The sequence below is a fragment of the Geotrypetes seraphini genome, chromosome 3 (assembly GCF_902459505.1).
Source record: "Geotrypetes seraphini chromosome 3, aGeoSer1.1, whole genome shotgun sequence".
Taxonomy (NCBI): domain Eukaryota; kingdom Metazoa; phylum Chordata; class Amphibia; order Gymnophiona; family Dermophiidae; genus Geotrypetes; species Geotrypetes seraphini.
Genome location: NC_047086.1, coordinates 215,408,552 through 215,420,905, shown reverse-complemented (window position 1 = coordinate 215,420,905; position 12,354 = coordinate 215,408,552). Strand labels below are relative to the sequence as shown.

The 12,354-nt window shown below is 42.7% G+C and overlaps 1 protein-coding gene across 4 annotated transcripts in view; it reads right to left on the bottom strand.

The window, feature by feature from the left end:
* The window catches only part of STAT6 (signal transducer and activator of transcription 6), a 140,431-nt gene that overhangs the window by 79,833 nt on the left and 48,244 nt on the right, over window positions 1-12,354 (bottom strand). For all 4 annotated transcript variants that reach the window (XM_033937410.1, XM_033937406.1, XM_033937407.1 and 1 more), the window contains exons 4-5: window positions 9,971-10,054; window positions 1,367-1,528 (exon numbers count right to left, since the gene is read on the bottom strand). In XM_033937410.1, coding sequence (XP_033793301.1) covers window positions 1,367-1,528; window positions 9,971-10,054 — 246 coding nt within the window. The remainder of the gene's footprint in view (window positions 1-1,366; window positions 1,529-9,970; window positions 10,055-12,354) is intronic.

Below are 12,354 nucleotides of genomic sequence, written 5' to 3'. Positions count from 1 at the left end.
GAAGTATAGCAATCAAGGCATAAGGATATCCTGAAAACCAGACTAGCTAGCCATGTCCTGTGGACTGGATTGAGAACCCCTGCTTCAGATGGTTCTCCTCCCCGTTCCTGGCACATCCCTGATCCTGCCCACTTGGCCTTTGGGAGTTAACCTAGGCTGTTACTTTACAAATAAAATCAGATGCACTGGAATCTGGTCTTTATACAACAGAGTGAGTGAGAGAATGAGTGTGAGTGCATATGATAAAGTGAGGAGTGGCCTAGTGGTAGAGCTGTTGCCTCATAAGAACATAAGAATAGCCTTACTGGGTCAGACCAATGGTCCATCTAGCCCAGTATCCTGTCTTCGTGGAGGCCAATCCAAGTCACAAGTACCTGGCAAAACCCCAAATAGTAGCAGCAATTCCATGCTACCATCCCATGTCTGTCTCAACAGCAGATTATGGACTTTTCCTCCAGGAACTTGTCCAAACCTTTTCTAAAACTAGCTACATTAACTGCTCTTACCACATCCTCTGGCAATGCGTTCCAGAGCTTAATTATTTTCCATTTAACACCATTCAGGATTTTGTAGACTTCAATCATATCTCCCCTCAGCCGTCTCTTTTCCAAGCTGAATAACCCTAACCTCTTTAGTCTTTCCTCATACGAGAGGAGTTCCATCCTCTTTATCATCTTGGTTGCTCTTCTTTGAACCTTTTCTAGTGCTGCTTTATCTTTTTTGAGATAAGGAGACCAAAACTGAACACAATACTCAAGGTGAAGCTGCACCATAGAGCATAAAGTGAGATTCAAGTATTGCATTATGCAACATTTCTTCACAGAAAAGGTGCTGGAGGCATGGAACAGCCTCCCAGTGGAGACAAAAACAGTAACAGAATTCTTTAGTGTTCAGTCCTAATAATTCTCCCCTTAAATTTTTAAATTTTGTAAATATGATTAATGTTAACCACTTAGACAATTTTTTTAGGCAATGTATCCAATTTTAATAAAACTTGGAATAAACACAGAGAAGGGGAAAACCAGAATCGGGCAAGAACTACCAAATAACAACAGGAAAGGTTATATGGGCAGAGGAGACGAGCATGGAGACATCATTTGCTATAATTTTCTAGTCGGCTGTGCCAGTCCTGCTTTTGTCTGCATTGCATCCATAGGCTCATAGTTTCATTTTATCCAAGAAAAGAGGAAGTGCAAGTCTACGAATGCACTGGGAGCAAACCCAGAACTGGCTCAGCCTGCCAAATGATCACCTTGCCCTAGCAATGTTCTTCCCGAGACATCCCACACCTAGGACTCTTCTTCATACATTCCTCATTTGCCCCCCACCCCCCACCGAGTACAATATTCCCCAGAGTTCCACTTGCCTCCTTCAATGCTCCTTCATGGACTGGTGAGTTTTTCTTGGTTTGCTTCAGGCTCTCCTCCGTAGCATGGATTTTGTTGAGTTTATAACACAGTCTCTGGACAACAAGATTGAATTTCATTTCCTCCTGCTTCTGGTAGAAACTTGGAGGCAGGCGATGAAACTGCATGTAAGGAATAGGAGATACAGACAAACAGGGTGATTTTTTTTCTTTTAATTACATTTCAAATTTGTAATATTTTGGAACAGTTCAGCTGCAGATAATAATTCTGTACAAACTTGAAACTATGCAGAATGAGGCAGTGCAATAGTCACACTGTGTGTTAAGCATTCTTGATAAGTAGTAGTGTACTTCTCCCTCCATATTCACGGGGGTTAGGGTCAAAGCCGGACCGCAAATACCAAAAAAAACGTGAATAACTTTTTTCTATCTTCTTCTACTACTACTACTACTTATCACTTATATAGTGTTGAAGGCACACAGTGCTGTACATTTTTGGCATTTAGAAATGGTCCCTGCTCAGAAGAGCTTACCATCTAACTTGGACAGACAGACATAATGATATATATGGTTGGTGATGCAGAACCCAAGGTGAGAAGAGTTAAGAGTCGAAAGCACTCTGGACAGAGAAATCAAGATGGCGTCAGGAACGAACGCCTGAGAGGGAAGCTCCATTTGACCGATTTTGTTGGCGCTCTTTAACAAGCTTTTTCACAGTGAAGATAGATATGGCAGGCCATATCAGTTATGGATTCTAACCTTAAGTTGTCTTTTTTTGCATTAAGTATTGACTATGGGACTATCTTTTCCAAAGTGGAGCAACAGGGATTGGTACTTACTAAAGTAAATGAAAAGTTGGAGAAGCAGGAAGAAAAATTTAGTGAAATGAAACCCTTAGAATCTGAATTGGTGAAAGAAAGATGGAGAGTTTTTAAAATCAATTAAGGAAAAATAATCTGAGACTCTAATTTTCCTAAGTGTCCTTTGATTTCACCCATTGAGATGGTAAGAAAATATTTCCGGGAAATATTAGTCATCCCAGCAGAAAATTTACCCCCCCCCTCCGTATTTTTCGCTCCATAAGACGCACTTTGTTTTCACCCAAAAGTGGGTGGAAATCTTATGGAGTGAAGATATAATTTTTACACACCCCCGCACCATTTTAAAACACCCCCCAAAACACCAGCTGCTGCATCCCCCCTCCTTTTTAAAACACGCCGCCGCTCCTTTTAAAACACCGGTTGGGCTAGGGGTTGACGGTGCATTGCTCTGCTGCGGTCTCTCTGTTCCTTTCCTTCCTAGCTAACGAAGAACACAATGCCGAACCACGGTCAGAGACCGATGCGACTTCTCCTCTCAGGAAGCCGAAGGGAGTCTGGCCTTACTGCGGAAAACTCCTGGAAAAAAATGGCTTCTGCGTTACTTCTTTTCGCTTACCGGTAAGTCTCCTCCCAGCCCCCTCCCACCGTTCATGGTAGTCATATATAAAAGATCCCAAAGCTGAGACTTTGGCCTGGAAGTTAACAGCTGTTTGATTTTTCCCTCTGGGTGGTCGAGCCAACTTGCAGTGCTTAAAACGTGGTGGGTGTTTTGTTTGAATATTTCTCGTTTAGGGAGATGGTGTTGAGAGAGGTTATTGTATCCCTGTATGGGTTTTCTTAAATTGAATCGCACGGTGGGTTTGGAGACTTAATTTAGCCTTTTGGATGAATGCCAATGGCTTATCTGATAAGTTTATATAATAATAAAACAGTTTAATTTTAGCTTTGTGTACGGGGTCGTTTATATTGCATTTTATTTGTGATCAGTTGCATCTGTTAATGCTTTCCAAACGTTCACAGGAGATTCCACAGCCAGTGGACTCGCGAGAACTGACGGCGTGGAGCCAGGCGGAAGCGCAGAAAGGGTGGTCGATCATTGGAACGAGCTGCCTCAGCTGGTGATTGAGGCCAACAGCATGTCAGATTTTAAGAGAAAATGGGATATTCACGTGGGATCTATAGGGGAGTAAAAGTCGGGGAGTGGGTCATTGGTATGGGCAGACTCGATGGGCTATGGCCCTTTTCTGCCATCAATTTCTATGTTTCTAAAGTTCACACCTGACCTCCGCACTCCTGACCTGTGTGCCGCTGATCGGGAAATAGGACAAGACAGCTGTCTAGGGAGGGAGAGGGTACGGGGGGATGATTTAAAAAGGTACTGGGGGGTGTAAAAAATTTAGTCGGCTGGGATGGATCCCTCCTGTCCCGGCCTACCACTAGACCACCAGAGGGGGGACAGGGGATAGAGCCTGGCAGGGAGGAGGGACAGGGTGCAGAGATAGGCAAGGAGTGTGGGGTTGGGTGCAGAGCCTGGCAGGGAGAATTTGGTTCAGAATGGTTTTTTTTTCTTGTTTTACTCCTCTAAATCTAGCGTGCGTCTTATGGTTAGGTGCGTCTTATGGCGCGAAAAATACGATACCTTCATTTGAAGAAACCTGTAGGGGTGTCTACTCCTATTGAGATCCAAGGAGACAAAGTAGTGGATAAGAATTTATCAAATTTTCTGGAGAGTTCATTGGAGATTATAACAGATAGAACAACCTTGCTGATAACTCTTGCTCTGGAAAGTGATAGAGAATATACAGTATACTTCTTTTGTATTTCCGTTATATAAATGATCAGTTCTTAGGCTCTCACGTACGGATTTTTCCTGACATGTCTCACAAATCTCAGAGGTGGAGAAAGGAGTTCTTGACATTAAGACCAAGGATCCTTACCTTGGGAGGGATATTTTTGTTAAAGTTTCCAGTAAAACAAGAATTTCTTGTTTTTTAAGCCTAAACAGCTGTAGAAAGGCTGTAGCTCTAACCACTGCACCGGTTCATAGACAAAATTGCGCGAGACAACCGCGCGCCGACAATTGAGCGCAAGGTTGACGGCGCGCCGAAGAAAAGCACTATTTTAAAGGGTTCCGACGGGGGGGGTGTTGGTGGTGAACCCCCCTATTTTACTTAACAGACATCGCGCTGGCGTTGTGGGGGGTTGAAACCAAACTTTTTGCCTGTTCAGTTTTAAGTATAATGTGGGGGGTTACAACCCCCCAAACCCCCCACAATGGCAGCGCAATGTCTGTTAAGTAAAGTGGGGGGGGTTCCCCCCACACCCCCCGTTGGAGCCCTTTAAAATAGTGCTTTTCTTCGGCGCGCCGTCAACCTTGCGCTCAGTTGTCTGCGCTCAGTTGTCGGCGCGCCGTTGTCTCGCGCCATTTAGTCCCGTCACCCACTGCACCACACACTCCCCTGATAAATTATGCACGCATCTTTCTTAGCTTATTCTATAAAGTGGTGTGCATAAATTTAAATGCATAACTCTCAAAAGGGGACGTGGTCACGGGAGAGAAACAGATGAGTCATATACGTTCCTAAAAATTTCATGCAGTATTATAAAATACACCCGAGCTGCGCAGAATTTAGGCACGAGTACGTTCACCAGGTTTTAGTTGGTGTAAATAGTTGAACCTAAATTTTAGGGCCTTAATGCGTGGAATAGCGCGCGTTAAATTGCCGCACACACTAGACCTTAACGCCAGCATTGAGCTGGTGTTAGTTCTAGAAGTGTAGCGCGGGTTTAGCGCATGCTAAAATCCTGCATGCGCTAAAAACGCTTGCGCACCTTAGTAAAAGGAGCCCTTAGTCACGGTGCCGGCCACTACATATATTCTATAAACCACACCTAACTTGAGGCATGGTTTATAAAGTAGAATAAACTAAACTAAACTAAACCTTAGGTTTTTATACCGCACCATCTCCATGGTCGTGGAGCTCGGCACGGTTTACAGGGATTGTAATAAGAAAGGAACTCCAGGGAAAGGGTTAGATGAAGATCGGAGGGAAGAAGAATGTTAGAGAGCTAGGATGTCAGAGAGGAGGGAGAAGTTAGATTTTAGAGAAAAGCCAGGTTTTCAGATGTTTGCGGAAGGGTTGGAGAGCACTCAGGTTCCGAAGGGGGGAGGTGAGGTTATTCCAGAGCTCGGTGAATCTGAAGAGGAGGGAAGTCCCCAGTTTTCCTGGGTGGGAAATGCCTTTTAGTGAGGGGAAGGATAGTTTCGATTTTTGGGTAGGTCTGGAGATACTAAGATTCGAGGAATTCCAGGAAAGTGGAATTAATGGAGGAAGGATGCCGTGGAGGATCTTGAAGGTTAGGCTGATGCATTTGAAGTGGACTCTGGAAGTTATCGGAAGCCAGTGAAGCTTGGAAAGGAGTGGAGAGACGTGATCGAATTTACTTTTAGCAAAGATAAGCTTGGCCGCGGCATTTTGGATCCGCTGGAGTCTGTGGAGGTTTTTCTTCGTTAGGCATATGAAGATGGAATTGCAATAGTCCAGTCTGGAGAGGATGATGGATTGGACGAGAACGGCAAAATGTTTTTGATGGAAACAGGATCTTACTGACCTCAGCATGTGAAGGCTGAAATAGCATTTTTTTACCAGGGAGTTGAGGTGGTCGTTGAAGGACAGAGTAGAATCAATGATGACGCCCAGAACCTTGCTGGAGAATTCGAGCTGCAGAGAGGAGCCGGAAGGCAGTGGGATTGAGGGGGGTAGCTGAGCTAATTTTGGGCTAAGCCAAAGTAGTTTAGCATTAAGCCTGGTTTTTTCACGCTGATTTTTTCAGCACCATATGTAGAATTTACCCCATAACATGTCAGTAAGGGACACAGGTCATACAATGTAATGTAATGTAATGTAATTTATTTCTTATATACCGCTACATCCGTTAGGTTCTAAGCGGTTTACAGAAAATATACATTAAGATTAGAAATAAGAAAGGTACTTGAAAAATTCCCTTACTGTCCCGAAGGCTCACAATCTAACTAAAGTACCTGGAGGGTAATAGATGTGCTCATAAACATGTTTCTTTTTTTCCTGACAGATGTGTGCTCATAATTTTCTTTTTTTAATACAAGTAACTGGAACACATTCTTTTTTTTTATTGAAATTTTACAAGAATTTTTTGTCAAACAGAGCTACAATAGAAAAAATAAAAATAAATCCATAACTAATTAACAAACATTATTGTATCTCTCTGTTTAAACCACATAAAGAAAAGCAAATATATCAAAGAGCTGAGGCAAGATATAAAAAAATAGGGAATAAAGGAAAATGCTTATACATGAAAAGCTTAGTTTTTAAATGGCGGATCGAGTGTTAAATATCTACTTACCGGTATCTTCCATATTATTCATATTAGAAGGAGTAGAAACTGCTATTGGCACTGGAGGTTGCCTTGCCTCCAGAAAATTTTTTAAATGGTCAAGATTAGGATCCAAGATGGCCGCGGTGCAGACGCTCTGAAAGCGACGCTTCTGACCTCTCCACTCGTCTTATCTTTTTCTTGCTATTAGCTCGCAGTTTACTTACTTCGGATGCCGAAGAGAAGGGGCAGAAGCGCAGCTGGCGCCTCGCAGCACTCTGAGGTGCCCTCCTTCGGCAGAATTGACGAGATGTTGCGGCGGTTGCAGGAGGCAGCCCTTTCTGAGTCAGGTGCAAGCCCATTGAGAGCACTGGATGGGGGCAAGACCGGGGTTGTCTCTCCAGGGCTAGAGACTACCTTAAGCCCCGACTCGAGAGCTCCACCTCTGTGTCCCCGGTTAGCCAGTTCTCCAGGGGTGGAAGAAACCCCGGAGATGGGGGAAGTACTTCCCCATGAGGCAGCAGGGTCATCATGGGAGACTGAGGAGGCAGTACTCTCAGACCAGGGAGTAGCTGCAGAAGAAGCCGGGGTAGGACAAGCAACCGGAGGTGAAGGATTCCAGCCAGAACCTAACCAGAGGAACTTTTCTTCTTCTGACGGTGAGCATTTTTACACCCAGCAAAGTTTACCTATTTTGGAAAAACCAGCGCAAGTGACTTTAGATTAACTATGGGATTTGATTGCAAATTTCACTAGGACTATTAGTCCCAATTTCCAATATATTGAGGGGAAATTGATCCAACATTCCAGAGAGCTGAAAGATTTGTCTGCGGATGTGACTGTTTCAAAGGCTACAATTCAAAAGCCTGATCAAGAAATTTCTATGACTAAACAAGTACAGGAGTCCCTAATTAAAGACAATATTAACTTAAGGAAGAAATTGGAGACACTTGAAAATAATTCCCAGAATAATAATTTAAGATTAATTAATTTCCCTAGATTGACTTCGTTTACTCCTAGGGAAATGCTTAGGAGATACTTGTTAGAAACTTTGCAAGTTTCAGAAGAAACTTTACCACCATTTGTAAATAAAGAATAAAGAAGGGGCCCAAACGCAAGTTAGAGTATCGAATCAAGCATTATTGAACGTTTCTGAATTGTTAGAAACTTCGGACAGAGAATCAGTTGTACTTTCAACATTGATTTTGACCGTAGCTCTCGCCATAGATAAAACATGGTTATTAAGACTTTTCTTTAAAAATAGACAGAAAGAGTTCCTTGGTTGCAAAATACAAATGTTCCCTGACCTCTCCAGAGAAACTCAAAAGCGACGAAGAGAATTTTTGTTGTTGAAATCTGGAGTCACTTCAATGGGAGCAACGTTTTACTTGAGACATCCTTGCAAGTGTATTATTTTTTACCGTTCACTTAAATATGTTTTCTTTGAACCACAATAGTTAACAGCTTTTCTGGCTATGTCTCGATTGGATAAAGAGAAATCAACAGCTCCATAATTAATATCTGCCCATTTCTCAGTAGTTGTCTGTATTTTATCTTCTAATAATAATTTCTTTTGCTCGCTTTAATGTAATCTTGGATCTACATTTTGAGGACTTGAGTTGAGTTGGTTGAAAGAATTTCCTGTATTAGTTTTTTTTCTTTTATTTGGATTGAATATGATTTATATTGGATATAGGTCATATTCACTAACTTACTTGGTGATTACTTGGTATGTCATTTGAAAAATTAATAAAATAATTAAGAATTAAATGGTCAAGATTAAAGAATACAAAAGTTTTCTCCTCTACTTTAATAATACATTTACATGGGAATTGCAGGAAAAAAAATTCCCTTTGAGGTCCACTACCTCAGCTTTAAGAGCTAAAAAAGCCTTTCTTCTCTGTTGAGTGGACCTACAAAGGTCAGGAAATACCAACACAGAGTTACCTAAAAATTTTACATCTTTAAACCTGAAAAACATTCAAAGAATTCAATTCCTATCGTATTCTAGTGTAAATGTCGCAATAGGGGTTGCTTTGCTCAAAGCCATATCAGAACTCTCCAAGAAGCCAGTAAGATCGACATTGGCCCCCTGGTCCTGAACTAAAGTTGTTTTTTTTCAATGGACTACCCAAGTTGATATAATAGGCTTTAGTTATTGGGGGCATAGATTCAACAGGAATTTGTAAGACTTCTCTGAAATACTTCTTAAGGATTTCAATAGATTGTAAAATTGAAGATTGAGGAAAATTCAAAAAATCTTAAATTCAACCTACGTTCATAATTTTCTAGTCTTTCTAATCTCAGATGAATGTTCAAATTGTCCTTACCAAAGTTGATTGAGTAGCCTTTTCCCCCCTCAATAGATTTTCCAAGTTCCTGAATTTGGGCGTCAACCTCGACCACAAAGTCCCCAGTTTGTTTAATATGAGATTGTTTCACTTCAGGAAGTTGAAATACATTATCTAATTGTTCAGTCAATTTCACCTCAAGTGCATTAACAGCCTCCCATACCTCTTCTAGTGTTATTTTTTCAGGTCTCTTCTTTAACCTGGTGGAGCTCTTAATTCCAGCTTCTTTGGTACTAGTCGCCCCAGGTTCAGACATCAAGGAAACTTACTCGAGCTATCCTCCTCCTGTTGTTCTCACACAGATTTCCCCGGCTGATTGTCCCACCTCGATAGGTGAAGAAAGAAGCAATGTCCCAGCACTGAAGCTACCATTGGCAACCTCTCCAGTCCCAGCACTAGAACTCCCCATCCGTTTCTTTATTTCACTTCCGGGTTGAAGTGGACTCTCACAGTCCTCGGGGCTCAGCATGGTATCCACCATGCTGCAGGCGAAATCCCCTGCTAGCTGCTCGCCAGTGCTCCGGAGATCTTCTTTCACACCAACCGGTAGGAGGAAACTCTCCAGCGTACGCTGCATTGATACCGGGGGGGGGGGGGGGGGAGGGAGCCGGAATGGCCAGGATCAGATGCGGCTTCCCCTTCCTCTTAACCATGTTGTTTATACTGGCGGTATCCGACACTGATCAAAGTGTCCTCTCACTGATCCATCTCCACCACCATCTTGCCTCACCCGTAACTGGAACACATTCAACCCTCTGCTTCTTCACTGGAGTTGCTGAGTGATGTTTTAAAGCAGTTCTGGCTTTTTGACATTCCCCTTCCTCTCCTGATGCATTCTGGGCCTGGGCGCAGATATAATCATGCACTAGCATACAAGTTCCAAAGTGAAGTTGTGGCCATTAAGTATTCCATTGAAAAAGGGGTCCCATGGCAGTTCTGACTCAGCTAATCAGGCGGCTTGACAGGTGTCATATTGCTAGAGCGCAGTGAGAAGCACTATCAGGTGACAATCTCCCAGCAGCTCTATATCACTGGGAAACACATTTCAGTGAATTAAAAAGAGAAAAAAAGGAGATTACCTGTTTCAAGACCACTGCCTTCTCTCCTTCCAGGATGGATCTGAAGACTTCTACCACCTTCAAGGGATTCCTCCTGCCCAAAGCCTGCAGTATAAGTCAAAAATTCAGCAAAAGCATGTAGCTGTGAAACCTACACTCACTTTTTACTTTGCAGAGTTGTACGTGCAGATTCCACATCTACATAATATCTGTACCAACCAGTAGTGCAATACAGAGATAATCTGCATAGTTATAATGTCCCTGAGCCAAAGAGCTTACATTCTTAAATTTGAACACAAGGGTGAGGTTTCAAAAGGTTTTGCACAGATACATGTTTGTCCATGTAAAACATGTGGGTGAAAATTATGACAAACCTAGCTCTCATTCATGCTGCCGTACAGTGACAGATTAGAGAAACTGGGCCTCTTCTCCCTCGACAAAGGAGATTGAAAGGGGACATGATTAACACATTCAAGATACTGAAGGAGATAGACTTAGTAGATAAGGACAGGTTGTTCACCCTCTCCAAGGTAGGGAGAACAAGAGGGCACTCTTTAAAGCTGAAAGGGGATAGATTCCGTACAAACGTAAAGAAGTTCTTCTTTACTCAGAGTGGTGGAAAACTGGAACGCTCTCCCAGAGGCTGTCATAGGGGAAAACACCCTCCAGGGATTCAAGACAAAGTTAGACAATTTCCTACTGAACAAGGACATACGCTGGTAGGGCCAGTCTCAGTTAGGGTGCTGGTCTTTGACCAAAAGGGCCGCCGCGTGAGCGGACTGCTGGGATCGATGGACCACTGGTCTGACCCAGCAGCGGCATCTCATATGTTCCTTGTCCCAGGATTTGGTATTAGGGATTGTAAACCCCTATGCAAGAGAGCTGACCAGGTTAGCTCTGCTGATTATAGTAGCGCTGACCTCCCTTGCACTAGTGAGGAGGTTTTTTTAAATTTTAAGTTTCTTTATTTTTGATATACCGTCTATCAAAAGACATGTCTAGATGGTGTACATTATAAAAGATTATATCAGGGCAGGCTGACCAGGGGGGTCAGAAATAAAATTATACCTTTTTTGTGCATTCTTGGGTGGGTGTGTTTTTCCTTGCCTGTTGTGCTTTGGTCACTTATCTGACATTATTCTCATAGGCTGGTGCCTAGAGAAGAGCCTGAAGGGTTCCTTAGTTGGAAGGAACACGCCAAGACAGTATCAGTCGCAGAGAGCCAGGCTTGCTGCGTGTATCGGGAGCCGTGGTTGCGACAATATGTAGAGGAGACACAGGAAAAGGAGTGTTATTGGGGATAATGGGTAGGGGGGCAGGGTAGGATAGATTTGATTTTCAAAATCTCCATCCGAGCTCATCCCCTCAGACCAGACCCACACAAAGAACAAGTCCAATTTTCAAAGTGAATTTCTGTTCAATTGTTGTTTATAAATCACAGATAGAGTCTTCTATTTCAATCTGGTTCTGGTACAAATTTCCCAAAGATTCAGTTGCCTATGTTTTTACATCATCTGAGAAAATAACTGGATTGTCTTTCAGACATGGTTGTAGAACAGAACCAACACAAGAGATTGTTATCCAGTGTATATATACTCCCTAGATTACATCAGATGAGACTTAAGGGAGAGGAGTACCTTTTAATAGTAAAGCTTGGGGGACTTGTAACAGAGCAATGAGAGTTGAAAATCATAGCCACAGATTTGGTTGAGTTGAATTTCATGCAGTTTTTAGTTATCCAGTCAGCAGAATCTAATCTGCTAGAGATCAAGGTGTATTGAGAAGAACTAGAATCAAAAGGGAAGCTGAATATCATTGACATATATATAAAGAAGATAAAGCCCAAAGAATGAAGTAAGAGACTTATGGGGCCAAGAAAATATTAAATAAGATGAGCCTCAAGATTGAATCCTGAGGAACCCTAGAGAGTAAGGGTTGGGGCGAGGAGGAGCTAGAGTGGTAAAGTACGTAGGCATGGACAGTAAGATAGGAGAAGAACCACTGAAAGGCTTGATCGGTGACAAGCAGATCCCTAAGAAAAGAGAAAGAATTGAGTGGTCCATCAAGTGAAAAGTTGCTGACTTGTCCAGTGAGAAAAAAACAATCACCCTCCCCCATCTAACATCACCAAAATGCAATTGGTGAGTTCCAGACTTGTGTGTTCAGTTGCGTAACAAGTATGGAAGCCAGACTGATAGGGATGAAGAGCATTGGTTTGAACTGAAAATGCACAAGAGTGCCAGAATTGGTGGCTGAAACACTCTGCTGACTTGCCCATGCTGCTCTGGCAACATGGAAAGGGCTTGGGCAGTGGACCTCTTTGGTTGGTGAGACTTGGGCTTCCCAACCTGCCATTAAACTTGTGCTGCAATTTTGAAGGGGGCTTAAGACCAAAGTATGGCTAT